This window comes from Psammomys obesus, unplaced genomic scaffold (genome assembly GCF_907164565.1).
Source record: "Psammomys obesus unplaced genomic scaffold, mPsaObe1.curated_primary_1811, whole genome shotgun sequence".
Taxonomy (NCBI): domain Eukaryota; kingdom Metazoa; phylum Chordata; class Mammalia; order Rodentia; family Muridae; genus Psammomys; species Psammomys obesus.
Genome location: NW_026596225.1, coordinates 3,764,461 through 3,783,788, shown reverse-complemented (window position 1 = coordinate 3,783,788; position 19,328 = coordinate 3,764,461). Strand labels below are relative to the sequence as shown.

Below are 19,328 nucleotides of genomic sequence, written 5' to 3'. Positions count from 1 at the left end.
TCAAGTGAGCAATGAATGACACACACACACATTCCTGACATCAACACACTAGACTGGTGCCCAGGAAAGCTGCAGAAGTTTCCGAAGCAAGTAGGTACAGCAACTCAGAACCTGAGCACACCCACCTCCACCATGCTGCCCAGGAGCTGTGGCTGTGTTGGCAAGTTAACGATTGCCAATGCCGGCAAAGCTGGTGTGATCAGTGGATGTGAACTCCAGGTCTTGTATCTCCAACCAGGAAGTAACATTCTGGCTTTTGAAGACGATGGGTAAGCAACTCTTTGCAAAAAAGTGATTTTCAAAACTACTCACAGAAGTGGGAAATTGTTCCACAGAAGAGAAAAGAAAGATAGAGAATCAAATTTGAGAAGACTGTTTCAGAATGCACTAACCAGAAAAACCAAAGCCTCTGCAAAGGAACTGGAAGCCACTTCTATAAGATGTGGGCTTGTGCTGGACTTTTCCAAGACAAGCCAGTGATTAGCTGGAGATTAAGAGTTGTATATTAGCCAAGTATGGGTTACACGCTGGTAATCCCAGCACAGAGGGAGGCAGAGGCAGGCGGATCTCTGTGAGTTCAAAGCCAGACTGGTCTACAAAGCAAGTCTAGGATAGCCAAGGCTACAAAGAGAACCCATCTCAAAACAAACAAACAAAAAAAAGTTGTCAATAATGCCAGGCATAGTAGCCCCACTTTTAATCCCAGCAGATTTCTGTGATTTCTGTAACCTGGTCTACAGAGTGAGTTCCAGGAGATCTAGGGCAAACAGTTAGCTCCTCCCTCAAAAAAATAAAAATAAAAGAAGAGGAGGAGGAAAAAAGATAACGAAAATGTAATAGAGCAGGTCTTCAAGTACACCAAAGAAACAGGATGACTTATAACAGCTTCCTTCCTAAATTGATTATTAAGAGGGAAGCATAGCAGCGCTCACCTACGACCCCAGCTACCTGCAAAGCTGAGACAGGAAACCCGCCATTTAAAAGAAGAATTACTATTGTATGGAGAATTTGAGCATTGAAAGAAAACAGTGAAATGATAGGCCCCTGTCACAGCAAGGCAGCAAATGTCAGTTCTTGCCCCAGGGTTCATCCATGGTTCCATCCACTTCTCTCCCTCCAGTACTTTTCTTTTTCAAGAGATCTATTTATTATTATTTTTATTTCATGTGCATGAGTATGCATGTGTACCACATAGGTACCTGGTGCCTGAGGAGGATGCTGGAAGAGGGGGCCTGATCTCCGTAAGTGGAGTTACAAATGGTTGTGAGCCACTCCCTCGCTAGGTACCCAGTCCTGGATCCTCTGTAAGAGCAGCCAGTATTGTAACCACAGAGCCATCTCTCCAGCCCCCAAAACCAAACGTTTGCCTAGCAATGTGGGGAGGGTTAATAAACACAAGCAAGTTTGTCAGTACTGAGAAGGCAAGCCAGCTCTGTAGAAAGTGACCTGCTGGCTGCCCTGCCTGATCAAATTACAGTAAATGAGGGGTATTGCTGGGTGAGGGAGACTATATTCATATATGTGTGTACATACACATATATAATGTGGAGGGAAATATGCATAAATATGCATGTATATACACATGTTTAATGTATATGTGTACATATATAATTACATGTGCTTATTATGTGTACAGACATATATACTGATATATATTTATATGATTTCCATCTGTAAAACCAAATGACAAATTCACAGTCTTGTATATATTATTTATCCATTTATTCCTATGTATAAGAACATGTATCTCTTTCTTAATGTTTACTTGATTATGGAGAAGGCTGTGTGAGTTTATATCACTGCGCAAATAACATGGGGGCAGTCAAGGAAGAATGTTTAAGAGCGAGCATATTGGAAATAAAAATAAAAACAGATTAGCAAAATAGAAAATACCATATATTTTAAATGAAATGAATATTAACAGATCAAACATCTAGCTGTACTGTATTTGCAAATCTATAAAACTGAATATGCACACAGTGGTGACAGAGAACCCCATCATTTGTGTGGTAGATTTTTGTTTTGGAGGGAAGAGAAAAAAATCAATGGACACTCCACATGTATTTGTAACAAACCAGCTGAGCAATGCTTGTCTACTTCATTTTTCCTGTCAGCAATGTGGATGCAGGAACTGTCTGCTTGGGTAATTATATTTGCAAGGCAGTGTTAATAACTTCAATTCTCAGTTAACTCAAGGCACACCTCATGCCTGGTCAAAACTATGTTCTTGAAGTGTCTGGTGAAAACACTGTCATCAGTAAGTCATGTCGAGCAAAGACATTGCCTTTGTGGTCATTACTGCAACTGGCCCTGAATTGGCATCCCAACTGAATTACCATTCAGATCAGAAATGCAAAACAATCTCACTGTGTATTTCTCCCTGGATTTACTGGTACAGACAGATTCTAAGATACAAAGAAATGTGTGCAGTCCAGCCTCTTCCAAATCAGGTCCTAGGCGCTTCTACTTTACTGTATTGCTTTAGGCACAGGTTCTCTAGAGTTCTGCTCAGGACTTGAGGCCAACAGCCCACTTGCCAAAAGAGTCCTTCTCCACATCTCTAGCAAAAGGGACATGTCTCTCCCATCAACATGTGGTGCCTATCAGCATGTCAAGGTCCAGGTGGATGACAGGCTCCCTCAGTCCCTCCACTGCAAAGCCCCTACTCCAGCTCACAGTCGCTCATTCTCCCAGGCTCCCATTCCCTAATAGCCCTGAAGATCCACCCCCTTCCCCTTTGCTGCTCTCTGTTTTCCCGAGGGACAGCCTTGGCTGTGTGGAATAAATTTTCCCCTTTTTATCCACATAGTGGCTATTTCAGTTTCTCTACTGTGCCCCCTCACATTCAGTCTCAAAAAAAAAAATAGTTCTTGAAATTGACAGTAGTAAAAAGCTATACAAGCAAACAAACAAAAACATAGATACAAGCAGTGTGCTCAAATAAACCATGACACTTCCTTTACCAGTAACTTTTGAATAGAGTCATTAAAAAGAGAAAGACGAAAATATGTACACTTTGGTTTTTACATTTAGAGAGAGCGTGAGTCAGGGGACAACTTACGGAAGCTGATTCTCTTTCACCTTGTGTGTTCAGGGGTTTGAACTCAGGTCTCCAGGCCAAGTATTTACAACTTTCAACCATCAGTCTTTCAGTTCTGTAACTTTGTGAAGCGATCTTTTCTGGTCTCACAGCCATGTTCCCTTTAACCTGGGAGACATGAACACACATCACTTTAGGCCAGGTAGGAGAACTAGACAGAGGAAACAGTGGCACCAAGTCCGCTGTTATTTGGGTGAATAACAAACGTCACTGGGGTCACTCACAAGAACACAGGCAGCTTGAGAGCAGCTATGGCACTGAAGTCTCCCCACCAGCGATTGTTACAGGTTCAACATTCTGAGGAGAGACAAGGCTGTTGTGGATATAAACGTGTTTTGTTTTGGTCCCAGGTGTGGGGCTGACTCAGCTGGTCCATAGCAGCAGACTATTTGCCTCATGCAGGTTCTGAGGGGAGCACTTTGCCAGCTGCAGATAGGTGAATTCGGAGGACTCTGGAGAAAGAATAAATGCCAGAGTCCAGAGAGAATGGAGAACAAGGCTACTCCTGGTTGCTGTTGCGAGACAAGAAGTTGGAGATCTCCTGAAACAAGGATTGGACTGGCTCCAAGGAACCCAACAATCCTGACCAGCAGGAAGCAGCTAAGAGAGAACTGTGCCCCCTCTCCCACTAACCCTTTCTCTCTCCTACCTGGTGTTGGGGAGTTAGAATAGATTGGGGTGGAGTAGGGAGAAAAAGATAAACGTAAGAGTTTTTAAAAGGTACACCAACAGCAAGGCCTCTGCACCACCTTGTTAGCCCACCCCTGTCAGGGCCCCTCATTGGGCCAGTCCTGTAAGGATTCTGATGTCAAAATCAACAGCCATGTACGTCAATCATGTTAAGACCGGCAACAGTCCTACAACACTGTTCAATTTCAGATATTTGCTCCAAAAAGCAAATCAAACAAAAAAAAATCTTAAAGGGTATAAAGTAGTATCTAATTGTGCCTTCAGCCTGGGTGTTACAGTTTCTCCAAGTTTAATTTTTAACTCAACATAGATTTATTTATTTACCTATTTATTTATTTAAGTTTTTCAAGACAGGGTTTCTCTGTGTATCCCTGGCTGTCCTGGACTCACTTTGTAGACCAATCTGGCCTCAAGCTCACAGAGATTCACTTGTCCCTGCTTCCTGAGTGCTGAGATTTTAGGCATGTGGCACCTTCCAGCATCGGAACTTTCTTTTCTTCACCACAAACCTCCTCAGCCGTGATGCTCTGGGTAAAGGCAATGGCTACCTTCCTTTTTATGTTTCTATTTGCTTTTTGAGACAGGGTATCACTGTGTAGCATTGACTGGCTTGGTACTTGCTATGTGGACCAGGATGGCCTCAAATTTATCTTGTTCTTCCTACCCCAGCCTCCTCAGTGCTAGGGTTACCCCACTATACCCAGATTGCTCATTGCTTTATCCTTGGCTTTTTACATGGTACCTGGCACACAACGGGCAGGTATATAGAATATACTCAATATAGAATAAATATCATTACTAAGTACAAAGGCTACACTGGCCTCTCAGGTGATATGGTTTAGCATGTAAGGGGAGTAAATCTGTACAGAAGTGACACCTTACAGAGCATGTGCAAGTGCACACATACACACTTCTGAAAGAGACCCACCGTTTCTGAAGTCTTAGTTAAACAAGTTGTTTCAGGGCAAACCCAGGATGACCAAGAAACCATTAGTGTTGTGACTTACAGTTGAGGAAAATAACTTCAGGGCCCGTATCTACCTGGTTGGCAAGTTCTTCAGAAATTCTCACACAATGCCATCAGAGCCTCTGTTCTTCCAAGTTTCAGGCAGGATCGCTGAGGAGAAAGATATACAATCTGAACACACCGCTGTACCCTGCCATTATATCATCATTTCACGATTGAAAGGCATTTATTCATATTAGTCATTTTATTGTAAACTCTTGGGGGCATTTGAAATTTTCCAATCTGTTAATATATCTGTGGGTGACTGTTACACATCAGATGACAACAAGCCATTACTTCCTCACAGCTGAAGGAAATGGGGGCTGCCCTGCCTTTTCCATTCACTTCCCACAGAGAAGGTTAAACAAAGTATTCCTCACTCTTATCCCCAAGCTAAGAATGTCTCATCTTACTGGCCCGTTGACTTGGCTGAGTCTCTGATACTCACGGGAGTAAGGGATTGGTACTAAAGAGGGTACGAAGATAGACGTAGTGCCTTCTTCCTTGACTTATGTTAGGTTCTCCATGGTGGTGAGCCCTTACACAGTTCAGAAGGTGACTGGCATTTCTTGAGAAGTGCCTCAGGAGTCCTCAAGAGTAAAAGACTGTTAGATGTCCCTGGAAGGCATTGGGGGGAGTACCCTGGAGAAAGCTGAGCCTGTAATCTCTTAACTCAGGAGCCCCAGACAGAAACAATGTGGGCGCAGTGCAGGTAAGAGAGCCGAAGTTAACACAATGGGGGAACTGTTACTCAAGAAACTGAGTCATAGTAGCCATTTCCTCAAGGACAGTCTTTCTCCATCTCTCACTTAAGACAGAGCAGGCAGACATCAGCCCTTGCACTGAGAACAATCATAGGCACAAATTCACCTGTACTAAGAGAACAGGGAAAGCTATGGATCAAATAGGAGATGAAATATTTTAAGGGAGCCACATGAGACAAAACTACAAGTTTTAATACCTGAGACCACTTTAATGACTCTGTTGAAAGCGCTGCTTGGAAAGCAAGAGGATTTCTAGAGAGAATGGTAGTGGTTATTGGAGAAGAAAGATGGAGCTGTTTCTATGATTCACAGGTTGACACCTCTCACCCTGATTGCAGACTCACCAGGCTTTCCTAGTCTGCTCCCCTTAGAGTATAAGCAATGGAGAGACCAGGACCGAGGCAACCATCTCCAGTAGCATAGCCCTTCAGCAAGGAAATACATTTACTCTCTATCTAGATATAGAAGCAACTAAATATCTGTATGATCAAAAACTACACAGTAGTCAGCCGTGGTGGTGCATGACCTTAATCCCAGCACTCAGGAGGCAGAGGTAGGCGGATCTCTGTGAGTTTGAGGCCAACTTGATCTACAAGGGAGTGCCAGAGCAGCCAGGGCTGTTACACAAAGAAACCCTGTCCTGAGGAAAAAAACAAATACTATTAGTAACCAAGCAGCTCCGCCATCAGGCCCAGGAACCTAGCAATAGCATAACCCACCAGCGCCAGCGCAACACGGTCTCCAGGCGCCAAGAACCACACGTTGGTGCCTGAACATGTGCTGAGCTTCGACAGCTTTATGGCCACAAAGCACGCATCTACCTCTTGCACATGCACAGTCACCTTATAAAACCCCGCCCACTTTGCTCTGCCGCTTTTCTTCTTCCCCCCCAGAAGCTGCTTCTGCATTCCCCATCCTTAATAAACCTCTCACAAGAGGCCTGCCTTGTGGTGTGACTTCTTGGATGACATCGTTCAGCTCCGTCGCCTAAATCCTAACACATACATAAATACATAGTAAGCTATGTTAGTCTTTATATTTCCTTTACAGTGTGTTTGGGGACCAAAAGTTTGCATTCCCCTCAAACTCATATGCTGAATCGTTAACTTTCAGCATGCTGGTCTTTGGAGATAGGGCGCTTGGGAGGTATCCTAGTCTGCTTTGGCAAATACCATGACCCAAAGCAACTTGGGTTTTTTTCATCTTCTAGTTAACTCCCAGGCAACAGTCCACCACTGAGGGAGTTTATGGCAGGGATTCAAGAAGCAAGCTAAGGCAGAGACTAAAGCAGAGGCCTTGGAGGAGTGCTGCTTACTGGCTTGCTCTCAGTGGCTTTCTCAGCCAGCTTTCTTATCCACCCCAGTACAGCACTATCCACGGACAGCTGGCCCTCCCACAGCAATCGTTAGACAGAAAAGGGGTTACAGGTAGAGACAATTCCTCTGCTGAGGTTCCCTTTTTCTTGGTGACTCTAGTTTGTGTCAAAAACTAAGTTGTCAAGTTGTCAAAAACTAAGCAGCGCAGAAGGTCCAGGTTAACTGATTCAGTGTGATTGGTGGCCTTGTAAGAGGGCGGGGGGGGGGGGGGAGAGCTTCCTCCCAGGTGACCCAAATAGACCATGTGAGGACACACTGTCAAGTCGGCCATGTGCAACACAACAGAGAAAATCCTCACCAGGAACCACATGGACCGGCACCCAGGCTTCCTCTAAGACTTAGAAAAATAAATGTTTAAACCCCACAATCTGCAGGATTTCACTATGGCAGAGAGAGCTGATTAAGACAACGCTAAGAGGCTGAGGGAAAATGATGCATGCATCCTGTTTGTTTGTTTGTTTGTTTGTTTGCTGTGGAGCCCAAACTGGCCTCTGACTTCCCTAGTGCTGGAACTTCAAGAATGTGTTACCAGCTATGATTACATACTTTCTTAAAGACCAGGTTGGCTGGGTGAGCAAAAAGGAGTGGAAAACAAGCACTTTCAGGAAGACCCGGCCAGAGGTGACAGTAACTTGGCTGAATCATAGAAGCAGAAGCCAAAATAAGTGAATAAATGCAAAAGATAGGAAGTAAAACAGGGCTTGAAGTAGAAATCAAGCAGATTCTCCTCTGAGTAATTGCTGATGATATCGCTATTCACTAGTACTAGAAAACACGAAAACAGTAAGTTGTCGTTTTAACAGAAATGTTTGGTGGGGAGAACAGAGGTGAGCTCAGTTTTAGACAGATACCTAGAGACCTCAGTACCCACCTGGAGGTTTACATTGGAGCTTTAAGGACCAGGCTGGGCTGGAGATAAACACATTGGGTGTGGAGAGCATTAAGGTGGTTGCTGAAGCAGCAGAAACAGTTGACTATATGATGAGAAGGTAAAGTGTGGAAGTGGCCCATGTCAAAATACTGAGGAGCATTAAGATTTAAGGATGGCAAAATTGTTCTGTGGTTAGGAGAACTTGGTGTTCTTTTGGAGGGTATGCGTTCCATTCCCAGCACCCACACAGCACCCAACCATCCATAATGTCAATTCTAGGGGATTCAGTGTCCTCTTCTGAACACTGAAGGCGTCAGGCGCCCATGGAGTGCACATAATACGTGCAAGTAAAACACTCACTCATCTAGAAGAACATTTAAAAATCTAAGAGTGTTTAAAAACCAAAAAACTTAAAAAAAATGATTTAAGGAGTAGAGGAATAGGAATCAGCTAGAGGCTACAAAGAACTGATTAGAGAAATACAGCCATAAAGCCTAAAAACGACAATGTTTCAAAAAGAAGAGACTTTGGGCCAGAGAGCCAGGGGATATAGCTTAGCCTGTATGGAGTCTTAGATTCATTCCCGTGTGTGTGTGTGTGTGTGTGTGTGTGTGTGTGTGTGTGTGTGTGTTAAAATGAATGTTGAATAGCATTAAAGAAAGCTCAACTTACTGAATCCACTTATAACAATTCACCTGTTAGGCCAAAACATCTGAAATCATAAACTATTTGCCCACCAGGCCAGTGATCTCTCCTGTCTCCTTCCCCTCCTCCTTGTCTTTCTTCTTCCTCCTTCCTGGCTGACCTTGGTCTTTCAAGGACTAGGATGAAAGGCAAGCCTAGACCAGTGAGTCTAAAAGTGTGTTCACCACCCTTTAAGCAATGTCAGTATCACCTAGGAACCTGAAAGAAATACCAATGTGGAGGCCTTACTTTCAAAATTAAGTTTCTCAGTCAGAAACGCTGGTGTGTGGTCCTGCAATCTTTATCATACAACCTCCAGCTGATTCAGAAGTTCACTAACAATAAACACTGCATTAGACACTGCTTAGATAGCAACCAACAACTATCCCTGTATGGGAAAAAAAAAAAAAAAAACCTCTTTTTTTGTTAAAGACATTTTAATTTGAGTCGATTACTCTATTTTTCACAGTTACTTGGGCCCAAGCTGCAGCATTTTGTCAGTATCCCACATTTTAAAAATAGCGATGGGTCCTGTTTTGACTTTAATGTCCCTACCCTACAATAAATCAACCAAAGAATTCACTACTTACCGACATTTCCCCTGCTGGGGACACGTTTTCATCCTTATAGCTTCTGCTTGTTCGGAGAACGGGGCACTCCGGGACTCACAGCTGTAGTGTGTGCCTTTCTGGCGGTTCAGTCAACTAGCACCTCAACAACTCTTACATTTGACAGTTTAAATTCCTGTGACACACACTGTTGGTGAAACTGCAAATTGGTGCAACTTAGGGTAATTTGGTGCCATTTGCCAACAATGAAAACTTAGATGTGATCCAATAATTCCACTTGTGGGGATTCGCCCTACGGATCTACCTGCGCACACAGGAGCAGCGGGGTCCCTCCCTCACCTCAGCCAGCAGCCCTCTGGGCGACTGACACCGGCCCAGGCGGTAGGACAGCGGGTTCCCGGCTCCGGGCTGCTCCACCGGCGGAGGCTCACGGCCCGGCAACGAAACGCCCGTTAGAGGCCCGCGGTCGGCCCACCTCCGTGCCCCGCCGCGCTGGCTGGTCGCACCTGCAGCCAGGGCCGGTGGCGGGCACCGCGCTCGGCGGTCAGCGGAGAGCAGCGGCTCCTGCCCAGCGCTTCTCACGTCCGCCGACCGCTCGGCCCAGCCCCCGGCTTCGCTCCCTCTCCCCTGACAGAAAGAGAGCCGGGCGCGCGGCCGCCCGCGGGGGGCGGGGCGGGGGCGGGGCAATGGAGGGGCGGGGCCGGCGGGGGTATTAACCCCGGTGTCGGCCGCCGCGGTCGCTGCAGTGGCTCCAGCCCGCTGGAACCGAAGTCGCCGTCGCCGGGGTCGCCGGCTGCTCGCGCGTGGCTCGGCCGGGGCCGTGGCCATGGAGGACTTTATCGTGATCTCCGACGACAGCGGCTCCGAGAGTCCGGCCGGGACCCGCTCGGGCAGGGCGCGGAGGCTGCGCCGGGCCCTGTCGCGGACCCCCGGCGCGCTGCCCCGCCGAACCGTGGTGAGTCCGCTGCCGCTCGCCGCGCCCGACGGCGGCCGGGCGTCCCCTGCTCGGGGCCTCGGCGTTGCGACCCCGGCCCGCCGCCGCCGCGTCTTCCCGCCTTCGGCGGCCTCCGGCCTCGAGGAGCGCGGCGGCGCCTCCGGCAGGGCAGGCCTCGGGCTGGCCCGCTCGGACCCCCGCGGGACTGTGCCGCGGAGCGGGCCGAGCACATGGGCGACGCGCTGTGCACCCGTGCGAGCTGCGGAGCAGCCGCCTCCGGCCCGGCGTGGCCCCAGAGCCTTGGCGAGCGGGAGGAGGTGGGGGCCCTGGTCAGGCCGCAGCCGCCACCCGGACCTCGAGGCGGGCGCGCGGGAGCGCGTAATTGTTTGGCTTCTGATGGGCACAGATGTGTACTGGGAGGTAACAGGAGCCCGGGCTGCGAGCGAGCGAAGCGCCGCCCTTGGCACGGTGGCGGCTGCGCTCCGGGGCCTAGCTCCCCAGCCAGCGGCCCGATTTCTGAGTTGTGGGGAAGGACGGTCTATTTTGCTTTGCAAACGCGAATCACATACAAAGCCCGGGGGCGGGGCACTCGCACCTTTGTTTTTCCTCCAGGTCCTTTATCTTTGTCCTTGCTCCTGAAGTGGTTAATAAAAAGATTTGTGGTCTCTGCCTTTCTAGAACCCTCCACAGAAATTTAGTGAACCCCTACTCCAGATGCTGTGGCTGAGGTTAGTCCAGGGGTCATTCATTCTCCCTTCTTTTTAACATGTGTCTTACATCAAGGTCAGCTACTGCTTAAGCCTGTAAATCACTTTGTGAGTGCTCATTCATTCTAGGTTGCCTTTGGGAAGTGGGAGGGGTTTCCTACACCCAAAGGTAGGTGTCTTAAGGTTTCTGTTGCTGTGATGAAACACCATGGCCAAAAGCAACTTGTGGAAGAAAGGGTTTATTTAGTTTACACTTCCACATCGCTGTTCATCAGGACAGGAACTCAACCAGGGTTGGCACCTGGAGGCAGTTATGCAGAGGCCACGGAGGAGTGATGCTTTCTGTCTTGCTTGCTCAGCCTGTTTTTTTTTTACAGAACCCAGGACCACCAGCCCAGGGATGGCACCCTCCACAATGGGCTGGGCCCTCCCCATCAACCACTCATTAAGAAGATGCCCTAATAAGCAAGCCATTAAGTCTTGCTTAAAGCCCCATCTTAGGAGGCCTTTTCTCAACTGAAATGAGAAAATGTGAGAGAAGTTCCTTTCTCTCCGATCAGAGTAGCTTGTGACAAGTTGATGTAAAACTGGCAAGCACAGTAGGTGTTGTCCCTCTTAGGAAAGGAACTAAATTTTGCATTTTTGTATTATCTAGCTTGTAAATAATACCTTTATGCTAGCTTATCATTTAATAGCACCTTTATTGTACTATGATTCATCCATAAAATACCTTGAATTGTACTACCATCATAGCTAATAAATCCTTTACATCACTCTAAAATGAAACCTTGTTGTTCTTAAGGTCCACAATCTTTGGAAAATTTGAATTATAAATCACTTTGGATTATGAACATAATTTTAAGTACAGGTAAAGAATATAGAATTATAAGTAATGACTTGCCATTTCCACTGTCTGGAGAGCTACAGGTGTGTGTGTGTGTGCGCGCGCGCGTGTGCGTGTGTGTACAAATGTATTTAAGTGTCTAATTTTCTAATGGGGTGGTACCAATTTTTTTTTTTTCTTTTGAGACAGGGTCTCCTATAGCTCAGGCTACCCTAAAATTTGCTGTGTAGCTGAGGATGACCTTGACTTCTGATTCCCTCTCTTCCACCCTCCTATTAAGATTACAGGCATGCATGACTGTACTTGGTTTATGGGGTGCTAGGGATCAAACATAGGGCCCCAAGTCTGGGGATACATCCCAGTTTGTATCCCCAACTATGAGGCTCTAGTAACATCTCTTCATTCTAGGTGTTTGAACATCTCTACTCTATTTAGATTATAGGTCTTTTGTTGGTGTTGGTACTCCCTGTATACAGGAGTGATCCTGGCACGCAGTGATTTATCAGCTTCATGTTGTTCTGGCATAAATGATTCCGCTGGGTCTGTTTTGCTTTTGCTATTGAAGACTTTGATGGGATGTCCATAGGACAAGTTCCTTACCATGGAGTATATGCTGCCCCTTTTTAAAATTGGGTTGGAGTTTTTTTGGTTTGGTTTGGTTTGGGCATTTTGAGACAGGGTTTCTCTCTGTAGCTTGGCTGTCCTGGACTCACTTTGTAGACCAGGCTAGCCTCGAACTCACAGGGATCCACCTGCCTCTGCCTCTATTGAATGCTGGGAGTAAAGGCATGCACCACCATGCCTGGCTCTCATTGTACACTGAGATCTTTGATCCATTTGGAGTTGAGTTTTGTGCAGGGTGGTTCAGTATGAATAGATCTATTTGGGCTATTCTATGTGCAGTTGTCCAACTTGACCAGCACCATATGTTAATGTCTTCTTTCCAGTATGTATTTCTGGCTTCTTTAATAAAAATCAGATATCCATAGGTGTGTGGATTTACATATGGGTCTTCAGTTCGATTCCATTGTTCAACTGTGTCTGTTTCTGTGCCAGTGCCATGCCATTTGCATCACTGTAGCTCTGTACTACAACTTGAAGTTGGGAATGGTCAGACCTCCAGCGGTTCTTTTATTATTGTTCGGGATTGTTTCATCTATCCTGGGTACATATTTTTGTTTTTCCATATGAAGCTGAGAATTGTCCTTTTAAAGTCTGTAAAGAATTGTGTTAGGATTTTGATGGGGACTGCACTTAATCTGTAGGTGGCTTTTGGTACTATCCTATGGTCCCTGAGCATAGGAACTCTTTCCATCTTCTGCTATCTTCTGCTCTCTGCTGCAGTTGGGGGCTGCTTCCCTGGCTGGAGATGCCTGCAGGTTCCAGGGAGTGCCTGCTGGAGTTGGGGGCTGGGATAAAGCAATGAGAGGAAACTGGAGTGATCCAGTTGAGGTGCAGGGCCCGCAGCAGCAGCTGTTTGTTGAAGGACTGGGCGTGAGACTGGGAGCTGGGTTTGGAGGAGGAGACAGAGACCTGAAGATCTGCCATAACCAAATTTGTTCTTGTTTTGGGTTTTACTTTTCAAGACAGTTTCTGAAACTCACTACTGTGTAGACAGGCTGGCGAACTCACAGAGGTCCACCTGCCTCTGCCTCCTGAGTGCTGGGATTAAAGGCATGTGCCACCATTGCCCAGCTCTGAAATTTTTTTCTTCTTAAATATACTAAATGAACTCATCAGAAAATTGGAAAACAGTGACAAACAGGGAAGTTCAAGACAGAGGAATAGAAATTACCAAGTTCCAAAACACAGTGAGCGGGAAGAGTGAGCAAGACTCAGTACTATATGGTTATGCAAGGTGATGGGAAGTGAGCTCCTAAAAGGACAAGGACTGCCAGCTGTGGGGGTCCAGGCCAGAACAGCCAAGCAACACAAACCCTGTCTCCAAATAACAAAAATTAAAAAACAAAACAAACAAACAAACAAACAAAAAAAACAAGAATAGGGACAGATTAGAGAAAAAAATTTTAAAAAACAATTGATGAAATTTACCAGATTTGATTGGGGATAGGATTAATGTACAGACCCAAAAAATAAGACACAGTAGAATAAACAAAGAAAACTCCTTTTTTGTATGTACAGAGAAAAATTACATGTTACACATACAAAACAGTTCACATCTTATAATTGTGAAAGCCAAAAGTCTTGGATTGACCTGTTCAAACAATGGAAGAAACTTTCCAGTTTAGAACTCTGTTTATAGAATTACTCTCTGAGAGTAAGAGCAAAATAAATATTTTTTAAATTATCTGAACTTTTCAGTAGTACCCCTGCACTGCAAGATATTTAGGCTGAAAAGAAATGACAGTAAGTAGAAATATGTGTTCCCACAAAGAAATGAAGATCACCAGAAATTCTAAATATATGGTTTAAAACTAGCACTTTAAGAAATAGGGGCTGGAGAGATGGCTCTGTGGTTAAGAGCATTAAGAACATTACCTGCTTTTCCAGTGGGCCTGAGTTAATTCCCGGCACCTACATGGCAGCTCAGAACTGTTTGTAACTCCAGTTCCAGGGGATTTGACATACTCATACAAGACATATGCAGGCAAAACTCCAATGCACATTTTTTTTAAAAAAGGAAAGAAATAGGTTGGGTTTTTGTTTTGTTTTGTTTTTTAATTAGAAATAGTTTCTGTAACAATAACTCGCTTGGAAAATGTAGTAATAAACGTCTGTTTTTTACAAGAGGGTTGAGACAGGAGGAGTGCCACAAATTAGAGTCCAGGTTTGGATATAAAACCTGTCCCTCACAAAAAAGTAATAGAGTGCTGGGGGAGGAGGGTGTCTCTGACCTTCTGGGCAGCAGAGTGACAAGTTGTGGGAGGCCAGAAGGGAGCTCAGTGTAACATGAGTCAGTAGCCATGTTGATTCAAACTTTGGGAGTCTGACCCCAAGTGGGTTCCTTAAGCACAGCACAGTCTGGTGAAAAGCATGCTTGTGATGGCTGTCTCAATCCCGAGTGCACAGCAAAACATTTCTAAGGCTCTCTGAGGAACAAACTGGGTACAGCTCAGATGGACTCCATCAAGACTTCTTATAAAGTCCATGTGGCACCTTCCATAAGATAGCTTCTATAGACTGACTGAGAAAACAAGTTTATGAGGAGGGTCTGATGGAGTGTAGTGGGAGGGGGTTGCCCCCCTTCCCATAAGCTCCTAGAACAACCACTCCTGGGACTCACTAAGTATTACACAGAAACCCCGGCAGCATCGCTGGGCTCGTCTCCGACTAGTTCAGAACTTAAAGTAACCCACTTATACTAATCTACCACTTGGTGATTCTGCCACTTGGTGATTACCTGCGCTCAGGCACCATGCATCCATCCTTTTCACATCTTGGCAGCTGAATGCCATGCACCTGGCTCTATCCCAGAATTCCTTCTGCCTGCCAGATGTCCCACCTATGTCCTTCCTCAGCCATAGGCCAGAGGTTTTTAATTGACAAGTGTTGCATCCATAAAATATACAAGAGTCCGTCTACAGAAGAGGGTCCAGTGCTGGAAAGTCCTTGGCCACACAGAAAGTGCAAAGATCACCAGGCTGGAAAGCATATCCACTCCAGCCTTCTGGGTAGAAGGACAACCTTGTGTGCTTAACATTCCAGATTCCCCCACAACGCAAAGACCTCTGTGCCTCCTACAGAGTAATACATTGAGCTCACACATGTACAGATTTAAATTAGTATATAAGTGCATATCACAAAAAAAAAAAATGGGTGAGAAGGGGCTAAAGACTGGATCAGAAGTTAAGAGCACTGACTGCTTTTCCAGAAGTCCTGAGTTTAAGTCCCAGCAACCACATGATGACTCACAACCATCTGAAATGAGATCTGGTGCCCTCTTCTGGCATGCAGGCTCACATGCAAAGGAGAACACTATACATGTTAAATAAATCAATCTTTTTTTAAAAAATGGATGAGGAACAAGGTAAACAATATTTTATAAGGTTCTTATATTTTTACCCTAAGTAATTTACATTTTTCTAAGCATACTAGTACATACTGGATTTCTAGAATATACTCCCCAGATCAGGCACTGAAAATATAATTAAAGGATGAATAGCTAGAAAAGCAAAGGAGAATTCAAAAAGAAACTAAAAAAAAAAAAGCGATCATAGTCATTGCAGGTTAAAAAAAAACCAGCAGAAGCAAAATATTCTTGAGAAATTTAGCTCATTTAGGGATATATCATATGATCAGGGAAAGACTAGAAGGAAGTCACAGGCGTGCGATGAAGACCCTGTGAATCTTCTTAGGCATTTGGCTTTAATCCTGAAAGTGGTATCAAACTGATGGTGGTTGAAAACGGGAGTGATATCGTGGTGTGTCTTGAGTATGTTGCTGGGGATTGAATCCACAGCTTTTTGCAAACTAGGCAAGAATTCTACCACTGGGATAGATCTGGTGATGCTGCGTTGTAGCAGTTGGCTGTGGGAGATGAGTTAAATTCAGGCCTTTGGAGCAGACTTTCAGCTCTGTATGTTTAGCTGGCTGTTGATTATCATCAAAGGCGCTGATGCTGTCAGGCTCTTCCCACGAGACTGAGGCTTTCCGTTTGCTGAACAGTTCCTATTCTAGGACCAGATTCTTGCTTGGCCCACTCAGAACTCCATGTCTTTGAGTCTGTTGACAGTGGTGACCGTCACATGGAGAGAAACAGCATGAGAGCAGGAGGACTGTCAAGGAAAGAAAGGCAACCAGCAAGGAATAGGGAAAATGAAGAAAGCAGTCCATGACCATCAAGGCAAAGGAGAACAAAGTATAAGAATATATGTAAAAGTATCCTAGTGAAACACTTCCTATGCTAGCTAACAATGGTAACACTTAAAAGAGAGAAATAGCATGCTAGTTATGGTGGCAACAGACAGCCTTGCCAGACCATAATATACCAATAGTGATGATACTCAGCCAGGTGAGAAGACACCTGGAGCCCACCACAGTGTTATTCCAAGCCCATGGCACAAAGGTTGGTGACATTGCCCCTGTCTGGCATCATCAGGCTTTATAAATCGATCCATAACCTGCTGAGGAATGGGAACAAGGACTAGTGGTTTTCCATTAGTTACAGCTCACGCTGTTGCTTTATATCCCGTGCTTTTGTAAAAAAAACAATCTCTTGATGCTGATTCCAGGCCAGGCCTAGCAGTACATGTCTGTAATCCCAGCATTCCTGAGGTAGAATGGAGGTATGTAATTTCAAGGCTAGCCTGGTCTACATAGTGAATTCCAGACTAGCCAAAGCTACAAAGTGAGATTCTGTCCCAAAACAAAACAAACAAAAAACACTAGAAACAATAAAGCTGGTTACATATTGGAAAAAGTGATACATCCCTGGGCCCTTAACAGGAAAGGCAGACAGAGTGGATTTAAATGTCTACCCTACTACTTAGCTGTACTATACTCAGATAAATAACCTGGTCCCTAAAAACTAATTTTTGCATGTATGTGAGATGGCAGTGCTATCTTGCAGTATTATTTTGAAATTTAATCATAGAAAAAATGACGTGTAGTCAGGGAGGCAGGATAATGGGATGTAAATATTTTTATTTTATACACTATGAGTGTTTTACTGTGTTTATGTGGGTCTATCAGGGATGTGTCTTATGCCTATGGAGACCAGAAGAGGGCATCCGGTCTCCTGGGCCTGGAGTTACAGCTGCTTGTAAGCCACACTGTGGATGCTGGGGTTTAACCCAGTCCTGCAAAAGAGTAGCAGTGCGTCTCTCCAGCCCACTGGATGTAAATTTAACCTGACAGTTATAGCTTCATCCAGATCTACACTGAACAGCGCCCTGCTGCTATAGTTGGCTGTGCCCTGAAAGGGTGTTCACTGTGTTCTGAGGGAGGTCTGAGACCTGGGGGCCCCGTCATCCTCTTAGCATTCCAGTATAGCTATACTTCCACATGGATGCTGCCTTTCCAATCAACATTTTGATTCTAAACATTCTGTGTCTAGTCAAACCTCTCATCTGATTCCCAAAGTGACGTTCCGATTTCCAGAAAAATTTACACTTAAATATGACTAAAATTAGTGGAAGATTTCTCTCCAGCCCTTAAAAACTCAACTATCCAGCTAAGTTGCCTACTTTTCTCCCTTTTAAGAGTGTGCTTTCCATTATTTTTCTCAGTAAGTCTCCTCCTAATCATATGTCTGTCCTTGAGAGCCACCTGTGGTGAAACCGAGACGCTGGGAGTCCCGCATGCAGTGACCGGCACTCGGCGTGTTCTCGGATCCCAGGTCCTCACGTTAACTCTCCTCTTGCTTAGCTTCTGTTGCAGATTATCCTGGGAATTTGCTTTTCGTTTGTGAAGGATGGAATTTTCTCTACACACATGTCTTTCTTAGATCCCATCACATTCTCACACTTGGCATTTGGATAATTTACGAATCTATAGAAATTGACTAGCAACCTGTTCACTAATGAAAATAAACTCATACTTGTGTTATAAATGATGTATAGAAATAGCTCAGAGGTAGAACATTTATGTAGCGTGCACAAGACCTTGGCTTCAATCACTAGCACTGCAAATATATATAGAAATGTCAGGGAAATGAGAAAGTAAAATGACATTGTTAAAAGCTAAACCCTCAGTCTTCTCAAGTAGAGTTTCTTTGCCCTCTCTTACCCTTCTCTTCTCCCATCTTTAACAGGACTTCATTGACTTAACTAGAGAAACCAGAACAAGGGCAAAAGATCGTAATGGATTCTGTGTGATTGATCTGACAAGAAGTGAGGAAGAAAATAGGCCTATTGCCACTCTTGATTTGACTTTAGAACCTGTGGCTTCCTCTCAGAAGGAGCCAGCCAGTGTTCAGACATGTACTGGTCTCTCAGGCAAAGAGGCAGTGGAAGCCCCTGGAGACCGAGGCACTCAGCCTGCAGCACAGAGAGTCATTAACAATGACCCCGTGGACTTGGATTTGTTGGAAGACAACATGTTTGAAGGTTCTCGACCCCCTACATCTGCCAGCCAGGACTCTGTTTACCCACTAGAACCAAACTGCAGCTCGATGGCCTACAAAGGCGACATCAGCTTCTTGACCAGCCTGCAGCTCTCTGCAGAGGTTCGCTCCTTCTCCTCCACAAGCAATAACAGCAGCAGCAATCAGAGGGCCTCTTTGCCATGCCCACAGCAGGATGTGCCTTGCCAACCACAAGGCTTGCTGTACCCACTGCAGGCCTTATCATGCCCACTAAGAGCTTCACCATGCCCCCCACGAGCTTCCTCATGCCCACCACAGGCTTTGTTGTGCCCATCACAAACTGCACAGTGCCAACTCCAGGCTTTGCCTCATCCACCTCAAGAAGTGCCATGTTCGACTCAAGATGTGCTGTGCTCTCGGCAGAATATGCCAAGCACACCTCAAGACTTGTCATGGCACCCTCAACACCCACTATACCCACCCCAAGACACTCTAGGCCTACCTCAGGATGTTCCGGGCCGACCGCAAAACCTGTCATACCCACAAGATGTGACACAACTGCACAGCATGTCATGGTCACTACAGGACATGCCGCTGTCACTGCAAGACGTGCTGCAGTCGCTGCAAGATGTGCCACCGTTGCTGGGAGGTGTGTCCCAGCCGCCAGAAGGGATGCAGTTACCAGGACCTGTGGCACAGCCACCGGGAGGTGTGACGCAGCCAGCAGGAGGCAGGATAGGATCACCTGGAGGTGTGCCACCGTCATCAGGAAATGTGATACAGTCACCAAGTGTGCCA

At 45.6% G+C, this 19,328-nt stretch overlaps 1 protein-coding gene and 1 long non-coding RNA gene across 3 annotated transcripts in view; one reads left to right on the top strand and one right to left on the bottom strand.

The window, feature by feature from the left end:
* Positions 1–2,658: 2,658 nt before the first annotated feature.
* Positions 2,659–9,645, bottom strand: LOC129668049 (uncharacterized). Of its 2 annotated transcripts, none has more exons than XR_008718863.1 (3): positions 9,082–9,645; positions 4,832–4,907; positions 2,659–3,208 (listed from the first exon to the last, which is right to left on the bottom strand). It is a non-coding gene; the product is annotated as an uncharacterized LOC129668049 (long non-coding RNA). The 2 variants fall into 2 exon arrangements; XR_008718862.1 differs by lacking the exon at positions 2,659–3,208 and adding an exon at positions 3,512–3,552.
* Positions 9,646–9,818: 173 nt separating this feature from the next.
* Simc1 (SUMO interacting motifs containing 1) overlaps positions 9,819–19,328 on the top strand; it is a 27,933-nt gene continuing 18,423 nt past the window's right edge. The window contains exons 1-2 of the mRNA XM_055595861.1: positions 9,819–10,015; positions 18,258–19,328. The exon at positions 18,258–19,328 is cut by the window's right edge and continues 597 nt beyond it. Of these exons, the coding sequence (XP_055451836.1) occupies positions 9,887–10,015; positions 18,258–19,328 (1,200 nt within the window). The 5' untranslated portion in view covers positions 9,819–9,886. The remainder of the gene's footprint in view (positions 10,016–18,257) is intronic.